At 44.7% G+C, this 18079-nt stretch overlaps 5 protein-coding genes across 5 annotated transcripts; 4 read left to right on the forward strand and 1 right to left on the reverse strand.

The window, feature by feature from the left end:
- Positions 1–867: 867 nt before the first annotated feature.
- Positions 868–1584, forward strand: DFJ58DRAFT_731411 (uncharacterized protein; the record flags this gene model as incomplete). Its single annotated transcript, XM_041386032.1, has 3 exons — positions 868–904; positions 1128–1330; positions 1378–1584. 3 exons carry the CDS (start codon positions 868–870, stop codon positions 1582–1584), a joined length of 447 nt encoding a protein of 148 aa, XP_041240518.1.
- Positions 1585–1781: 197 nt separating this feature from the next.
- On the forward strand, positions 1782–1988 carry DFJ58DRAFT_665028 (uncharacterized protein; the record flags this gene model as incomplete). The annotated part of the gene is made up of 1 exon (XM_041382478.1): positions 1782–1988. A coding segment is annotated over one exon (207 nt), but the record flags the coding sequence as incomplete, so codon positions are not given.
- Positions 1989–4413: 2425 nt separating this feature from the next.
- Positions 4414–4809, forward strand: DFJ58DRAFT_665061 (uncharacterized protein; the record flags this gene model as incomplete). Its single annotated transcript, XM_041382481.1, has 1 exon — positions 4414–4809. One exon carries the CDS (start codon positions 4414–4416, stop codon positions 4807–4809), a length of 396 nt encoding a protein of 131 aa, XP_041240520.1.
- A 3556-nt stretch (positions 4810–8365) lies between these two features.
- Positions 8366–11486, reverse strand: DFJ58DRAFT_717701 (Zn-finger domain-containing protein; the record flags this gene model as incomplete). The annotated part of the gene is made up of 9 exons (XM_041384388.1): positions 8366–8706; positions 8774–8973; positions 8995–9329; positions 9369–10409; positions 10446–10478; positions 10544–10566; positions 10600–10864; positions 10917–11045; positions 11073–11486. The coding sequence occupies 9 exons, from the start codon at positions 11484–11486 to the stop codon at positions 8366–8368; spliced, it is 2781 nt and encodes a 926-aa protein (XP_041240521.1).
- A 1068-nt stretch (positions 11487–12554) lies between these two features.
- Positions 12555–13903, forward strand: DFJ58DRAFT_803763 (uncharacterized protein). Its single transcript, XM_041390980.1, has 6 exons — positions 12555–12589; positions 12640–12954; positions 13005–13169; positions 13222–13386; positions 13453–13628; positions 13683–13903. The coding sequence occupies exons 1-6, from the start codon at positions 12575–12577 to the stop codon at positions 13816–13818; spliced, it is 972 nt and encodes a 323-aa protein (XP_041240522.1). The 5' UTR covers positions 12555–12574; the 3' UTR covers positions 13819–13903.
- The last annotated feature ends 4176 nt before the right edge of the window (positions 13904–18079 follow it).

Genomic DNA, 18079 nt, shown 5'->3' on the forward strand with positions numbered 1-18079 from the left:
TTGATTTCATCAACATTTTGAATTATTACTACAGCGACGATTATGAGAGCCGACCTGGATCAGGACACCACATAAAACACCACCAGGAAATGATCTGCCACTTAGCCTTCCACCAGCCTACTACACCCATATCACTACATCCACCTTCAACTTCTCTCCTACAGTTCGTGCTTACCTTCAAGGCATTGAAGCCACACCAGAAGTTATGTTGAGGATTGATGCCAGCCTTGACTACTCTGTCAACAACTAAGAAACTTGCTTTGTAAATGCTGGACTTTCAGTGTCACAAGCATGTAACCTTCATCAGGTCATCGTTCATTCACTTCTGGAGGAACAAATTAGTGTCCTTGATATAGCACAGCAATCTGATCACACGCAGAGGTGATTCATGTGAGTATGCAGCATATTGTTCATTTGGCTTTGTGATCTTATTCTCTTGCCTGTCTAGCTGTTTTCTAGTGTTGCTTTGAGCGCTTCTGTTGCCATGCTTTCATCTCTTGCTCACTAAAACTCAAATACTGTAAATATATGTTGCTTCAATGTCAAATTTGGTTAGTTCAGTTTGGAAATTTTTGCTGTTGCCACTTATTATGGTTGGATCCCTCATTTTTTTTAGTTTGGTGCTATACCTAATTCAATTAATCGCTGGTGCTTCATAAATACCAGAGGCTGTAGGTTTGTATTAATAAATTTTTGTTCATGGGCTCTTTCTTTACTTTCTGCAAACCCATTGTGTTCTTTCTGACAATGAGTACTCCAGCCACAGGTCAGAAGAAAAAGTCTTGATGGATGGGTGAGCAACCCAAAATATTGGCAGCACACACTGCTGAAATGTGGAAAGAGGTTGGTGATACACGGAGTGCTTATATGGCCACCATCGCAGACCTTGCAGAAAATACCATATGTATGTTTGGGCTGTTTATATTTACTATGCAGCTCACATTTTGCATGAATAGCTCACTTGAGTGGATGTCAAAGCAATTTTTCTTGGGAGGCAAGCTGCTGAAGAGTTTCCACAAAGTCTCCATGTTCAATGTGGTTGTGAGACGCAAAATTGCCAACTGAAAGTAAGATGGTAAGGACTTGTTCTCCATAATTGTAGTGATTGACTAACAACAATGTACTAGGTATCTTAGATGGTAGGGAGACACTTGCCATCATCTCCAGGGAACTCAAGGAGTCCAGTGAGTGGAAGAACATGATGCAAGAGGAGGAAGATGATTTAATGGAAGACATCGAAGTTGAAAACATGTCCAAGGCTCCAATAAAGATCTACACCAAGGATGTTGCAATGGAAATTGCAAAGACTATGGGTAATATTGATCCTGAGGTACATTTTCCAAAGATTCATCTAGTCATTTTGCTGACACCACACAGATCATAGTTCTTGAAAAATGCACTGGTTGCAATGTGTTCTGGGGTCTGACAAGGAACACACCAAATGACAATTTCAGACCACAAAGCTATGTGTCTGACCCTGTCAAAAATGTGCGTCTTGCTCTGTTTAAGCTTATGCCTGAACAGATAGTTGTCAACATCAATGCCTACATTGTGTCAGGTGTGGAAGGTGTCATTCGCACCTGAAGTGTGAGGAAGACCACATTCCTTAAAGAAGAAACTCGAGACATGATTTGCACCAATATGGATACATTTTTCAAATTACCTTCTTAACTCCTGCTGCTGACATCTTTGCAGAGGAAATCCTTAACAAGCAGGGTGTTTCAGCCACAGAAATGCCTCAGGTAGCATATCACAACCACGAAAGTTTCGTTTGTGCATGAGGCATCGAGCTTGTAGGTAGGACAGAGGGTGCTATCACTAACCCAAGGGAGATTACCTCAAGTGTTGCTCTCAGGCACTTGCACAATGCTCTCAAAGATGGTTTATGTTACTGGCACAAACTGACAGATGAAAAACTTGCTGCAAGAAAGGAGGTGCATGAGCAATGTGTTATTTTGGGGGAGGAGAAAATTAGAGCAACTCCATAGTGATAAGGGAAAAAGAAAGTGTGGTAGACCTGCACCATCCATCAGCATGAAGAGCAAGGCTTTTGTCCAGACTCAGACTCTGAAATGAGATTGTACTAGTCATGCCTCCAACATTGATTTCCCCCTCACTACCACCCCTCCTGTACCTGCCATGAATGATGAAGCCAGCCCTCTATCCACCAGAACTACAGATGTCTCGAACAATGATGATGATGTCCTCCAATGCTCTCTGGCTCTCATCAAGGCCAGTTGAACATGCAGACTTAGTTGGAGGTACTGTGGGTGTAATGCAACCTAATAACCAAATCCCATCATTTCCATTATATCAGGGGCATGGTGGGTACCAATCAGGCGGGTCCATACAACATTTTTAACACTGGAACATGAGCGTGTGGGGTTCAGTGACAAAGGACTTGGATTAGCTGACTGAGGAATACCATCAGGTAGAATAGGAGACCAATATGTTCATGAGAAGTGTCAGGTTGATTTCCTAGCATAATCTTATGTATATCCTGTATCCTTAAACAATATTTGATTGTACCTTGCAATGCCCATCACTGTGAGGGATAGTGAGCTCGAAGATTAGCTAAGTTTGGTCTGCACGTGATGGCAGGAGCAACTTGCTGAACTATATCCGAGCACCCTCTGACATTCCCAATGTTCCCAATGTTGCAGACAGTGCCAGCAATGACAAGATTGTTATTAGTGCTGATTAGATTTATCTACATCTATGTTTATCTCACAGGGTCCATAATCTATGTAGTATAAGCTGGTACAAGTGCTGAGGTAAAGCTGGTGGTAACGCTGGTGTAGAGGACCATTGGATCTGAGGCAAATAACCCACACCAGTGTCTTCTTACTTGAGGGTTTTATATGTTGAACAGAATACAATGACTATCACAATTGTACTCTTTAAGACTAAGGTGCCAGCTCCTCAAGTTCACAGTCAATGGATTTTCTACTTCTCGGTTGATAATGTGGTGTTCATGGGTGGCCAAAGGGTAATAAATTACTTCTTTGCTAGATCACTTCTTGATAGTAAGGGAGTAGTATATATTTTGTCAGGTTAAGTTAAACCTAGTAGGTAATATGAACCTCTCTGAACTGAATGTGACTCGAATATGTAAAACAATAGATTATTGTATAGGTGATCCCTGTAAGCTAGTATACAATCAATCTAGACTAAAGAATATGATTTTTTTCAAAGGCAACTCATAGGCCTTCACTTTCTTCTGCATCTCACACTGTTGAGACAGAAAGTGGGAAAACTCCTGACTTCAAATTCCTACATTCCCACATGGTTTGGGAAAAGAATGGAAGAGGAAAAACTTATATATTATGTGAGAATGGAGTCCTTATATACATTTTAGAAACCATCCTTACTAAGCAATGAGTCATCACTGGATTGGTAAGATTATGCTTACAAACCAAGCCTTTTAGTGTGCTGAATCAGCTGCTTACTAAAGTACATGAGTAAAATATTACAAATAATGACAAATCATGACAAAACATGATGAGTCATGGAAAGTCCTTACAAATCAGAATAGTACCAATCACATGACATGCTTACAAGCATATCTGAGTGGCTCACTGATGTAATCATGTGGCTGAATAAACATGAACAAGTGCAAAAATTAAAGGGAGGAGGAGGAGGGAAGAGAGCTAGAAGGAGGAGTCAGAGAGAGAAGGAGAAGAGAGAGAGAGACTTACCAAAGAGGCACAAGTGCGAAAATTATAGGGAGGAGGAGGGAAGAGAGCTAGAAGGAGGGGTCAGAGAGGGAAGGAGAAGAAGAGAGAGAAAGACTTACCAAAGAGGCAAAAATGCGAAACTTAAAGGAGGAAGAGGAAGGGAGATAGCTAAAAAGAGGAGGAGGAAGACAATGTCAGAGAGTTGAACACAAAGAAAGAGACAAAGACTCACCAGAGTTCAAAACACCAGTACCAGCACCACCACCCACCTCCAACAACAATATCAAAGAAGAAGAGAAGAGAGGCAATCACTTGAAAATTGTTAGAGAAAGACAGTGAGAAAGACTTGACCACATTTTTGCTTATATAAGCAGTGCCAAACAAAGCCACATGATGTGGCTGGCAGAGACTTAGTGAATTTTCGCAATTTTGCTTATATAAACAAGCTGTGCCTTAACTTTCTTTAACCCACCACTTTCTAGTATTTTGCTTATAACTTATTAGGATATTAATCAAAAAATGTCATGAGACCATGGATAGGCTCCACTTAATGAGGGCCACAACTATGATTTTAATCGAAAATTTAAGATGTTACAGTGTGTAATTTGTGTTGTTTGTACAGTGTGTGCACTTGTGCTGTGTGTGCTACTGTCCGCTTGTGGCAGACTTGTAGTCATTTGTATGTGATGTGTGTGAGAGTTGTGAGGGTGTGTGATGTCTTGTGTGGAGTTGTCAAATGTGTGGGAACTGTCACGAAATCAATAGTTTGCTGATGCATGTATATGGATATTCTATCAAAAAGATCTGCGAGGTTCTCGGCATCCAGAATTCCCTTGTATACAAAACTCTCCAGCTCTATGCCACACTCTCCAATGTTGCCAGTCCCAATTCACGTACAGCAGGCTGTCGTCGCAGTCTCAATTATGAGGACATCAACTACATCAAATCACATTGCCATTTGCACAGCTCTGCATTCTCAGATGAACTTCAGAGTAACCTGCTTTCACAATGTGGTGTCAAGGTTTCAATGTCCACTCTCTTTCGAACTCTGCAACGTCTTGGTATCACACGCAAGAAAGTATCTCGTTGCGCCCTTGAGCGGAATGATGAAAAAAATGCGCCGCATTCATGAACAACCTTGCCGACATTGCCTACTGGCTGTTCTTCAATGATCTTCTCGGCCATCGCATTGAAATCAGCTGCGTTATCAACGTCAATTGCATCCTTTTGGCTTCGCGGGAAACCATCAACAAGAAGTGATGTCGCCTGTAAGGCTTCTTTAGGGCGACCTTGTACTCAGTCTTCCCATGTGTTGTGAGCACTGCACGAAGAAAATTGGTGTAGTCTTCAGCAGTTGGAGCAATGACGAGATTTGCTTCCTTGAGCTTGTTGACTTTCTCTTCGGATTTCTTCTTCTTGGTAGATGGCTTGACAGGGTTGTATACAATGAGATTGATCAAGAACACAGTTTTGAATGGCATGCTCTCAGGTTCCGGTGTAGACATGGTATCAGCGAGTCCAGATTCACATCTGATGCCACAGTATATACTACTTAGTGCCACCACATCCTGTCATTCTGATGTATCAACCATGACACTGTCACAAAAATACTGATACATAAGTATGAGAGTCTGTCATAGTCGTGCCACTACTGCAATGATACATCAGTCCCTGTACAAGTTGGAGGATCCTGTCAGGACAGTCCCATAATAATCTCACACCCCTAACTGTCACATTTTTGGCCACCTAATGGATGACTTTCCGTAGGCTCGAAATATGTTGATTAGAATATCATATCATAAATTTGACTACATTAGGAAGGTGTGCCGCGATGCCGCTGTTCATTTGAGCTGAATTTGCAAACATATTTTCTTTGCTCCCCATTTTCAAACCTTAAACTATTTTAATCTGTAGGGGGGGTCCCCCCCCCCTGCAGACTTGAATATCCGACTTTCGTCCGTTTTAGGCCACTAACGCCAGTGATATTCGCTGACGTAATGTGTGTTGCTCAATGTGCGTGGCACCTCTCATGGTCACACAAAGGTGCGTTGTCAACATCTTGCCAAGTTTGTTGACACCTTTTTCTCCCTCTTCTTTTTAGACTTTAATACCAAGTCGTATATATGAAACTACAACCTGACAATGCTGCCTCTGCCTGCCTCACCCAATCTGTCCCGGCGCCCACCTCCAACCACCAAGGGGTGTTGATGCAAGGATTGGGAAGAAGTTGGGGTCGGCAAAGGTATGAATGATGGGGGTTCCGGGTGTCAATGCGCTCTTGTCGTGATACCTTGATCCCACAAATGAGGGCTGCAGCTAGGACCTGAGCTCCTTCGTCGTCATCAAAAGTTCTGCCTCGTCAGTTGTTGAGAAGCAGGTACTGCATTGCAAGATTGTCCATCGAGGACTGGACTAAATCTAAAGACTACTGAGCGTATGGGGGATTATTGTTGCATAGATTAAATTATTGACATGATTGCAAATGTATTTCAGGCTCTGAAATAATCTATTCTGGATTATTTTGCCTATGGAAAGTCATCCAATGTGGGATTTTCCCCAGAGCACTCAAAATAGATTGCTCCTTCATATCAGGCTTCCCATATTATTCCCACACTCTGCACTTTTGCACCTACTCCCAAAACATTACCCATTATGGGAATCTCCACAATATCAATTATTCCCACACCCTCCCTACCTCACTGGAGCTTCACCATCACACCACAATAGCTCCCTCTCTATATATAAGTAGTAGGTTGGTATATATGTGCATAATATAATATAATGGACCGCTTTTTTTGTCCATTGATGTGCTTACTGCTCCTCCAGGGCACTTTTAACATAGAGTAGGGTACAGAACACTTTCGCATTTTTGCCCCTTTGTAAGGGAAGTATTCCAGGGTACTCAGAACATGTTTATGAGGATATAAGAATATGTTCCTATTGTCATTTGACCCCCTGAAGCGCCCTACATCAATAGGTACCATGTACATATGGGAAAACACAAAATAGGTTCGCATTTTTTGGTTTCTAGCTATATGAGTTTGAAAAAATTGTTCCAAACATCTATTTAATAGTAGGAAGAATGTATTAGGAGCTCAGGACCATAGGGAAAGATCTTATTGTGTAGTGCATCCCTCCTCTCCTGGTGATTCACCCCCTGTGAAAATTTTTGTTGTAGGACCGGACCTTAATTGAGGCAGGGAGCATATTTCTATGTATATTTGGAGTAGATGTATCATATAGCTAGCCCAGAACACACATAGGATCCTTCTACAGGAACAAAGATACAGAAAATCGCATTTTTGACATTTTTGATGTTTTTCAGTATCTTATCCTTGCACATCTGATCAGCCATGTTCATATATCATCAGTAGTACATTCAAATATGTGTTTCATGTTAAGGATCAGCTAGATATAGGGCGGAAATTTGAGATATAATGTAAAGGGGCTGTTCTATTAATTAGATGCCTATATGATAGCAAAGCCTGTGATAAGTGATCAGAGACCTGGGATGCCTCTCATATATGTCCTTCATGATATGATTAAAATTTTAGAAAGATCCATGAATGATTGACTGAATGATATGCAAAAGAACATATATGTGAAAAGTGACAATTGTCTTTTTTTGACACAAAGTTACATTTATAGCTGATACAGGTGGAAGATTTCATTAAAATTATGTAGGATGGATAGTAAACTACCTAAGGAACCTATACTACATATTGCCCTGAGGGTAGAGGATGGGTGGAAGGGATGTAGTGTAAATGTGTGTTAACCTAGCCATCAGGAAAATGTGAAATCCCTGTAGGCAGCCGTTTCCTATGTACAGCGTATTTAGATCATGCGCTCCTAAATAAGACTCTGTAGGTTCTGTAGGCGGCTCAACTCAGCATTCAACTCTGTAGGACCTGTAGACACAATTTTTTTTCTCCAGTATGCGTCTTTTTTCCTTGGACGCATTGGACCACATTACTAACTTCAATGGCAGGCAAATCTCTCAAGTGGTGCGACCTTATCTAACTTCTCAAACTGGTCACTCGCTGACAACTCCAACAGCCCATGTCCCACCAAGTATCAGACAGCCAACTCCGAGTCAGACTCGGACACCCATGCCAACGACATTGTGCCCAGCACACCCTCTGCCAGTGAGGCTCTCCAAGTCAACGCTAACATGCCCCAGGACAAGACCAAGGCCAAACGGTAAGAGACATCAAATTATATATGAATGCTGACATGTGCTTATTTCGAGTCACTGTGACAGTCCGCGTCTTCGCCGGTGGGCTAGCATCCAACTAGAAAAGCAGCAGAAGGAAGATGCACTCAACTTGCAATGGGCCCGGGAGCGAGTGGATGCGGAAGAGGAACAACGCCGACAGGATAACGGTGAGTATTGTTGTCGTTGACCTAGTTGCACATACCTACTGAATAATGGTCCATCCTTGTTAGAAATTGTCGAGGTGACGGTTGGATACCTTCGACAACTTATTGAACACCGTTGGGATACTGAGAAGTCACTCACTGAGGCCAACCGTCGAGCTCAGTTACTCGAGATCAACACCTTCCACTGACGGTTGACTGAGACCACCGATTCACGTGAGGAAAATAAGGCTGAGGGTGATACAACCATTTGCTACACAAGTTTTATAAACCTTCATAATGCAGAATTAATCAAAAGGATACATATCATATCAGGCAGTTCGGAATTTGTAGAAGCTGTACATGTCTATCCAAGGATTAAGGTAGAATGTCTTGCATGCATCCAAGATGAAATCCCGCCTCCACGTTTGGTTGACATGTGTGCCGAACTTAGGTATAAGATGACAACTCCGAGAAATTTGACTGATGGGGATCACCTCAGTGCGAGGAGCTTGACCCGCATAAGAACGTGAGACTGTGTGCAGCTGCAACAATGCATCGCGTGCCCGGAAGGGATTGAACCATTCAACGAGTGCAAGGTGGAAAGGCTGTCCAGTAGTGCGCAGGTGCATTGGTAAGTCAAATATCAGGCAGACTTGCGCAACTTGAAGACCTATGACAAGTGTCCAAGACCATATCAATGCAAAACCCTACTAGTAAGTTTCAGTGAACTTGCTCACCTTCCAAAGCAGTCCCCTGAGTGTGTACATTAGTAGTACCTTCTGTTTGCACCAGGACTGTATCAAATTGTCCTGGCGAACCAGCTGACCGACCAGAAGGAGGGGTGTAAGGCACTGCACGGATGCAGTCCATGGACTTCAACATATGGACTGCACGCAAGTGTGGATAAGGGATTGACAGACACCGGTAAGCATCAAACCTGTCCCAACGACAGACTGACAACGGTACTTGTGGGGGTGGTGGATTTTGGGGTGGTGGAGTTCGATTCAGGTATTGGGTGAGTGCAGTAAAGAAATTGACCGCCCCAAATGTCTGGGCAATATAATCAACTGCTAGAGCGCGCAATGGAGGACGGACTGCCAGGACATGAGATAAAGGTGTATCACCCTCACTTGGCGGCTGTGGCTCGGGTACATCCACATTCAGCGCTATGCCACCTTCAACATCGTCAACATCGCCATCGGCTTCCTCATCATCCATCTTTCTCTGCAACCTCCAGTCCAGGTAAGCCATGAATTGGTCCACTGCTTCCTGTCGTGCTAACCACTTCGTCATCTGCACAACATAGTCTTTTTTGTTTGTTGCTCGATACACATTTTTTGTGAAGTTGATGTGGAGGCGTTCGGGGAATTCAGTGTTGAATCCATCTGCGGAGCCACGAGACTTGATCGACACCACGTAATGTTGCATTGAGTGCATTTTTGGAATATTGAAGTCATTATGCACCCCCAGATCCACGAATATATGCTTGTGATCGTGAAATTCGTGCAGCGCGGACTCTAGGGCATCAAGAGACTGAGATGTATGGGCGTGGAATTGTGCATAGTATATAAAATCGAGGACGGCACGTGCTGCTTGAATAACTGTTGGTTGAACCGCCCCAGCTAACACACCCATGAAGACTCGTTGCATCTCCCGATGCTCTGTCCCTGTCCATTGAGATACAAGGGAGATGCCCTGCGAGAAGTGGCGGAGACCTGGATAATTGGACATCTTTTGGTAACGTTCGTCAATCTCTTTTTCTCCTGCAATTTCAGTGCACCATTTCAACAGGTGATCATGAAACACGCCCTTGTGCAATTGGTGCAGAATATCGGGTGTGATCGCGCCAAAGATATCGGAGTAAGGAAGATCTGCCCAGAATGGACAATACACAGGGCGCAGCCCCTCACGTGTGTAGGTAGGTACCCTGCGACCTGTTCGCTTGTGTTCCAGCATAGTCAAGGTGCGCGCTTCATCTCGTAGGAGTGAAGCCAGAGGTTCACCACGGCTGTCTCTGTGAACATGACACTTAGGACAGAAACTTTCTTTCGTGCAGGTAATGAGACACTGTTCTGGATGGTCGGCAACATAGGCAGCGAGGATCGGGTGCACTCGACGAACTCTCCCATCAGCACATACCATCTCTACACCCTCCTTGCCGGCTTCGATCAGGGGCTGTAGAAGCCTCCGCATACATTCATGAAACAGCCGATACCCTGCAATGGACCGAGTTCCTTTGCTAAAGCAGTCAAGCTTTGTTGCTGGGAGGTAGCCAAGCAAAATGGCTCCATGCATCCGTGGACGACGGCGTGTGGCCTTTTCTATATTCCCAATGGTCAAATACACTGGCCATGCAGATTTGTCGCCTCTAAACTGTGAGAGGTTTGTTTAATCGGATGCAAGGATGACTGGTGCTATCGTTGCTCCTTTCGGCAGCTTGCCCTGCCATGAGGACAACGAACATTAGTAAGTAACAGCACAGCTTTGGTCCGGTTCAACTCTCTAACCTGCATGTCCCACCACCAGTCCCCTGACCACATTTCATCATAAATTCAGCTATTACCTCCCCTGTCCTCAAATGCATGCTCAGGTGCGTAAGCCATCATATCTTTGAATGTTGGATTGCCGATGAGTTCGCGAATACAGTCCACCGGGTCGCGCCGCCAGAGTTCTAATTCAGCTGATGACATCTCACCATCCGTGGCAATAATGTCTCCTGCCACCTTGATGAGGTCACAGTGCCATTCAGGTCCTTTTGTAGGCAGTGCGTCAATTTTTTTCAAGAAGGAGCGGTTATTTGGGTATGTAACCTGGGCACGATTTCGAACCTGCATGAATGTGAGTTTGATGATGATTGTCTTCAAATGGCATGATCCTTACAATAGGAAGCTTTAGAAATTCGTCGGTTTGGTTTTGCCCGACATTTTGGATCAACCACCTAGCTAATTCCCATTCCTCCTCGTCATTGAAAGGGCCCCAAACACTCTCACCATTTGCTTCTTGGTTATCCTTGATGGCGTCAAACTTGGTGGGCACAATGTCTTCGGCAGGACCACATGGTGCACCAGCTAACATCTCATCAGGGTACTCTTCAACCCAGCGCCGTGTCCCAACAGGACCAGGGTCATCGGTGACCTCTTCGATCTGGACACTGCAACTCTGAACATGGTCTTGATCGAACTCGACCGAACCCGGATGTGGAGGTGAGTACGTTTCTTCGTTTGTATTGTCCTCAACTGGTGGTCTAGCATCATGCAGATCTTCATCATCTTCAAGATTGAAATTGTCCTCGACTGGTGCTGCAAACCCGCCACCAAGGTCAAACACATTGATGCTGAAGTTTTGGAGGCAATCCTGCCATTTCTGGCAGCAGGTAAGTGAATTCGCGATGTGCTTGTTCAGACCTGATGTAGTAGGGAGCCAGTGACCACAATCTTTGCAAGCTGGCATTATTGGGCGATTTGACGTGGTCTTCTGACTTGGGCATTCAAAAGGTATGATCTTTAGCATGTGTTTAAGATTTCGGAGAGTGGTTGACAGGTCTGACATCCCAGTCTGCGCATATATTGGGTGGCATCGGAGGTCTTTTTTTTTCTGTCTTCAACCACCATTTCAGACTCCACTGACGCACTCTCTGTGTTTTTTAATGGCACGTCGCAGGAATACCGGTGAACAGCCGGCCAGTGAAATGCCAACAATGCGTGTACAACGTCACCGTCGCAGCGCATCCAAGAAAATCGCCCAAGGTCAGTTGATTTGAGTTTGCTCAGTTGGCACCAAGAACTTAAGATGACATGTTGCAGAGGACCAAACTCACGCACAAGACCTCAGGAAGACTCAAAAGTATGCAACTCAAGGTCTCCGCCAGAGACAGGCTCTTGAAGAGGTCAACGACTTCGCACCTTTGGACCCAGAGTCAGAAGATGCAGAAGATGATGGCGACATTGCCAATGGCAATGATGATGAGCCATTGACTACAGATTCAGTAAGTCTGCAGATCTGTGGTCAAGATTTTCATTAACATGCCTCCATGACAGTTCACTTTTACAGCAGTGCCTCTCCGTGGTCTGACGAATCAGGCCCGTGCTCTCACTTACCCTGCACAAGCTACCAGAACGTCTGTGGGACATGCAGACCAAGAAAACCGTCAGGTCTCACGTATTCCACCTAGACTGACTCCACGGACACATCATGTCCCCCCCAGCATCCCTTCAGCATATTTGAACACACCTGTGGTGCCTTGGGTCCAGCCGCAACAAGTGATCGATCCTCAATTGCTTACTGGCAACTTGGAGGAGGAGGCAGGGCCACGTATGGTAAATGTTTCAGCTCCAACTAGGGCCATAATACTAATGTGCGTCATGCAGGAAAGTTCTTGAAGTGAAAGTTCGAGCAAATATGTTCAACAGACAAGATTTGAACACCATTTTGCAATGGCAGGGCCACGCAGGAGCCAAGTCACACATGATACTCCAACGCCATTCAGAGGAGTGCCGCCGAGCTTGAGGGGTGAAGGATCTTCAAGTTCGGTCGAGTCCATGGTGGCACAACAGGTGAATGATCTTTATTGGACTAGGGATTCAACTGATAAAATCAAACACAGCCAGTTGAATTGATGGCCGCTCTGGGGGCTGTGAAGCGCCCGGCTCTGCCACTCACAGAGGTAGAAGGCCTCCAGGTGGTTCAGAAAGTCAAAATTGGTGATGGCGGCAGTCGTGGCTGCATTCGATGTGCTGACTTTGATCGTCTCTATTCACCCATCATACATCTTGCAGTGGGACACTACCAAGTTATTCTCGCTAACTCGACAATCTATCCAGGTGATGTTGAGAGTCGCAACTGGTTGGGCGAAGCATGGGCTGCATCGTGTCGGGCAAATGGAGTGAGAATTGATTATGATGAGGACGCTTACAAATTGGTACTGGTCTGATGCCTATGACCTATGTCATGCTGACCCGCTGCTATTAGATAACTTCACAAGGCTCTAGTCTGCGGAGCGAACTTAAAACTGTCATGCGGCCTCTTGTTATGACAGAGTTTGGCTTCAGTGACGACAAAACACCTGAAGCCACATCCCTCAATGCAGTGCTGGTAAAGTCACTCCTCGAAAACCATAAGAATTTCACCTATAAGGTAAGGTGCAGGTGTTTTTTGGAGGCCGACATGATGCTAATTGCTGCTATAGGATCGGGAGGGCAAGGGAGCATTCGAGGCTGAGATTATACAAAAGGGCATGATTAAATGGTGCTACGAGAAGAAGAACTCGCTTGGGGTCAAGTTCCCTGCCTATTTCATGGATGCGAGCACTGGCGGCGTGAGCTTTGGCATCATCATGGCAATCCTTACAGCTGTAAGTAATGGATCAGTCATCATAGTAGTAGTCGGAGCTGACAACAACCAACTGTATGATGTATAGGTCAAGGCCTGCGTCATGGAATGGACCACCGGGACAAGGACTGAAACAAAATTTTACAAGGAGCAGTATGCGACGGTGTTCAACACATACCTGACCCTCCTCATCAACTTTCACGAAGGTACAAAACACGCTGGTATTATCCCAAGGATTTGCAAAAAGCTGTTGAAGGTTGCACGGTAAGTAGTAATACACTGATATTTGACATGACAGTACTAATGACAACTCACCAGACACCACGGAAATGTCGCCAACGAGCCTATCCCAAGTGCTGCTACTCAACACTTCACAGTCGACGAGTTCGCGGCGGCGGCAGCTGAGTGGGATAATCGCAGCGGAGCTGACTCAGAGGATGATATGATGTGGTAGTGGCTAACTGGTTGTGCGAGCATTAGTACTAGTACTGTTCATGTTTCGTGGCTCCCGGAAAATAACAATGCCGTACTATTGTTTTCCTAGTGTCCTCCAGGCCTACTGACCACTGGATCCTACGGCGTGCCTATTCTATACATGAGTGTCCTACTCGCTACCTACATATCCGGGACTTACCTACCAGGCTACCAAACCGACAGAGACTATATAGGCTCGCTTAGGCACTGTGCTTTTTCCTGATGGCATTAAAGTCCTACTACTGCTCAACTAACTATTTCGATGTTTTGAGTTTTTGAACTTTCTCACAGTCAATTTCTTATCTATTTCACTTCCTCAGCACTCAATTCTTGTTGGATTGTTCTGTAAATATATACATATGATACTGAATATATTTGAAATGTACTCCAAGTTTCTGATCATTAAATTTGGATGTTTTGAAGGTATTGACCCCTTATCAGTAGAAATAGCAAGCATATGCAGTATCTCAAACCTACAACCTATTTTGACCTGATCTTCGTCATAAAGGTAAGTATATACTGTATACTATTCTAATGGTATATGAACAGGTTGGATCATAGATGCAAGGGTTAGATACTGAAAAACATCAAAAATGTCAAAAATGCGATTTTCTGTATTTTTGTTCCTGTAGAAGGATCCTATGTGTATTCTGGGCTAGCTATATGTAGTGATGCGCAGGTTTGGTTCTGAACCACGGTTTGAACCGAACTTTTCATGAACTGGACTGCGGTCCAGTTCAACGTTCAGAGTATAGGCTGAACTGGACCGATGGTCCAGTTCAGCATTCAGCATTCCTTGAACGCGTTGAACACGTCCAAACCTTTTTGAACACTGACATCGTAACTTAAATAAACCATGTATGCTTCCATTTTAGGCCACTCACACCGATGATACAAGATCACATCATCCATACACGCAATACACTGAACACAACATGATTACTCAAACATGATTGTTGATTCACGCGACTTTTTCGCTTGGAATCCGATTCGCTCGCTCCCAGGTACTGTAAGACACCCTGTTGCAAGGACCATGCCACACTGCCAAGGTCCGTGAAGGTTTATTTGGCTACCACTAACCAAAATGTCACAAAGGAAGCACCTGATAAGGTATGGAGACTTTGGTTAATTTGGTTTAGTGCTAATGTATTTGTTAACGGGTCGTCTTTTTTCTAGGGTAGCTACATGAATTCTTCAGCACTCATGAACTCAATGGAAGTTAAAATGGATCAAATTCAAGGTAAGCTCAACTCTCTTTAAGTTTTTCCCCTCGCAACATGGCTGACCAGTGTGGCCTGGGTGCAGATGGAACTCTTCTTGATGCCAGTCAGATCCAATGGTATAATGATCCCGACGATGATACTCCACTGCCTCCCACTGCATGCTGCTCCACTCGTATCCCACGCCCTGCACCCAAGCTTGTTGACCCCAACAACACTGTAGGCCTGCATGCATCATGATTGCCACTAACACTAGTCTAGTTTGACAAATATCACATTCCTGTTGTGGCTGCATGTCAGCCAACACCTACTACATCATCCTCTAAGTCCAGGCCTACACAATACAGCCACTCATGGATGTGCTCAACGATTCTCGCTTGTCGATCATCCAAAAACTGCATCGCAAATCCTTGTCAAGAACTCGCCATGTATTTGGCGGCTCCATTGGAAGATGTGGGAGATGTTGTCCATTGGTGGGGGGTAAGTTATATCCATTGCATCGACTGGTAGTTATTTACTAACACACCTACCAGCATCATTCTGTGGTGTACCCAACACTTTCCCGTATGGCAAGAGATTATCTTGCCATACAAGGTTCTGCCACTCCAGCAGAACGGGCCTTTTCAAGTGGCAGCATCACAGATCAGAGTTGACGCAACTGGCTCACGCCTGATATCTTCGAGGCACTCCAATTGTTGAAAAGTGCTTATCACAACAGGCATATCCAGGCTGCAGCTGAGGCTGCCACTCGTGTTGGGCCTCTCACTCATGTGACTAAAGATGACCTTTCTGTTGACCTTACTTATCTTTAGTCTTGCTTTGCCTTACTTTCACTCGGTCGTGCTTCATAGTAGTGTACCAGTACTCCTTACTACTAGTACAACTACAATTGAGTAAATTTATAATGTGTTCGACGTTCAAATGCTGAACTGGACATGAATCGGACACTGTGAACGCGTTCACGGCGTCCGGTTCAGCGTTCAGCAAAATGATTGAACCGAACGCGAGGTCTGGTTCAGTGTTCGCAAAATTTCTTGTTGAACTGGACCGAACTGGACTTCTGCAACACTAGCTATATGATACATCTACTCCAAATATACATAGAAATATGCTCCCTGCCTCAATTAAGGTCCGGTCCTACAACAAAAATTTTCACAGGGGGTGAATCACCAGGAGAGGAGGGATGCACTGCACAATAAGATCTTTCCCTATGGTCCTGAGCTCCTAATACATTCTTCCTACTATTAAATAGATGTTTGGGACAATTTTTTCAAACTCATATAGCTAGAAACCAAAAAATGCGAACCTATTTTGTGTGTTCTGCATATACACTATACATATTGATGTAGGGCGCTTTAGAGGGTCAAATAAAGATGGGAATATATTCATATACATATACTACTAAATATGTTCTGAATGCCCTAGAACACTTCCCTGCCAAAGGGGCAAAAGTGCGAAAGTGTTCTATACCCTACCATATGTTGAATTGCCCCTGGAGGAGGAGCAGGCATACAAATGAGCAAAAAGTGATCTATTAAATTATTTTATACATATGTATATATACTAAACTACTACTTAGATACAAGAGGGGACCTATTGTGGTGCAGTGGTGAAGCTCCAGTGAGGTGGGGAGGGTGTGGGAATAATTAACAATGTGAGGATTCCAAAAATGGGCGATGTTTTTGGTGTTGTGGGGTAATACCCAGTGTGGGGATGATGTGAGTAGGCCAGAAGCAATCTATTTTTAAGTGTTGTAGAGAAATTCCCACAGTAGGTGGCCAAAAATGCAGACCTGTCAATGGCTGTGCTAGGGCACAAAATGAGGATTTACACTGATGTATGCAGGTTTCGGTGCGCCACCAAGGTGACGGGTGACACCGCTCAAAAAGGCAACCGCGCGTCACGAAGCCACCCGCTGGTACACACTTGGGTGACACCATTGTCTCAGTGGAGTACATAGGCAGGGAGGATAACCAGCCTGCCGCTGCCTGCCGAATACACGCCGACCGACGAGGACAAGACACACTGGGGGGCACCTGCAAGGATCAGCCTTGATCAGCCTTGATGCCATGGAGGGGAACGAGACATATTGCAGGCTGCAGCTGCTCTTTGGTGCATGTTTCCTCTACTCCTTCTTCCTTGGCGCATCTCGTTCAGCTGTCCTCTTAGTTTTCTTTATAGATCCATGCTACATATAGCCTCGTCACCGTGACTGAGTCCCTTGTTTCGCAGATGGACCTGACCTCCCGTTTTGCAGGCAGCTCTCCTCCCCATTTCAGAGACAACTCCTCCCTGCAGACAACATCCTCCCCAGACGACCTCTGAGGCCTCGCTGTGGTGTTCTCGAACTGAAAGTTGTCAGGATTCTCGTCTTCTTACACTGCCCAATTTCTGTGTGTAATTCCTCTCTCGCTGTGGTGTTCTCGAACTGATAGTTGTCAGTATTCTTGTTTTAACTGCACAATTTCCGTGTGCAGTTCATTCGCTGTGTGGTGTTCTCGAACTGAAAGTTGCCAGCAGTAAATTCTTCTCTTGCTGTGTGGTGTTCTCGAACTGAAAGTTGCCAGCATTCTCGTCTTCTTACTGGGTGTGGTGTTCTCGAACTGAAGGGCATTCCCGTCCCCTTCTGTGGTGTTCTCGAACTGGAAGTTGCCCGCACTCTCGTCTTCTTACTGGCTGTGGTGTCCTGTTCCCCTTCTGTGGTGTTCTCGAACTGGAAGTTGCCAGATTCTTGTCTTCTTACTGGCTGTTGTGTTCTCGAACTGAAGGTTGCCGCGGCCTGCTAGTGCTCTCATCATCTTACCATCCTAGTTCTTTTGTTTTTGCTGAATCAAATAGATCTTTTCAAGAAAAACTGTGATACTACAATATGTGCTCATTACAGAGGTAGAGTACGAAAAAATTATGCCAATGAGACTCCGTTAAAATAGAGGAGATCGAGCTTGCGAGCAAAGAAGACTGTCAGCGAGAAATGAATCAAGGGTAATTGGCAGCCGCTGCAAGCACGTCCTTGGTGCCACT

Source organism: Suillus subalutaceus (assembly GCF_016647625.1).
Source record: "Suillus subalutaceus strain FC151 chromosome Unknown DFJ58scaffold_105, whole genome shotgun sequence".
NCBI classification, from domain to species: domain Eukaryota; kingdom Fungi; phylum Basidiomycota; class Agaricomycetes; order Boletales; family Suillaceae; genus Suillus; species Suillus subalutaceus.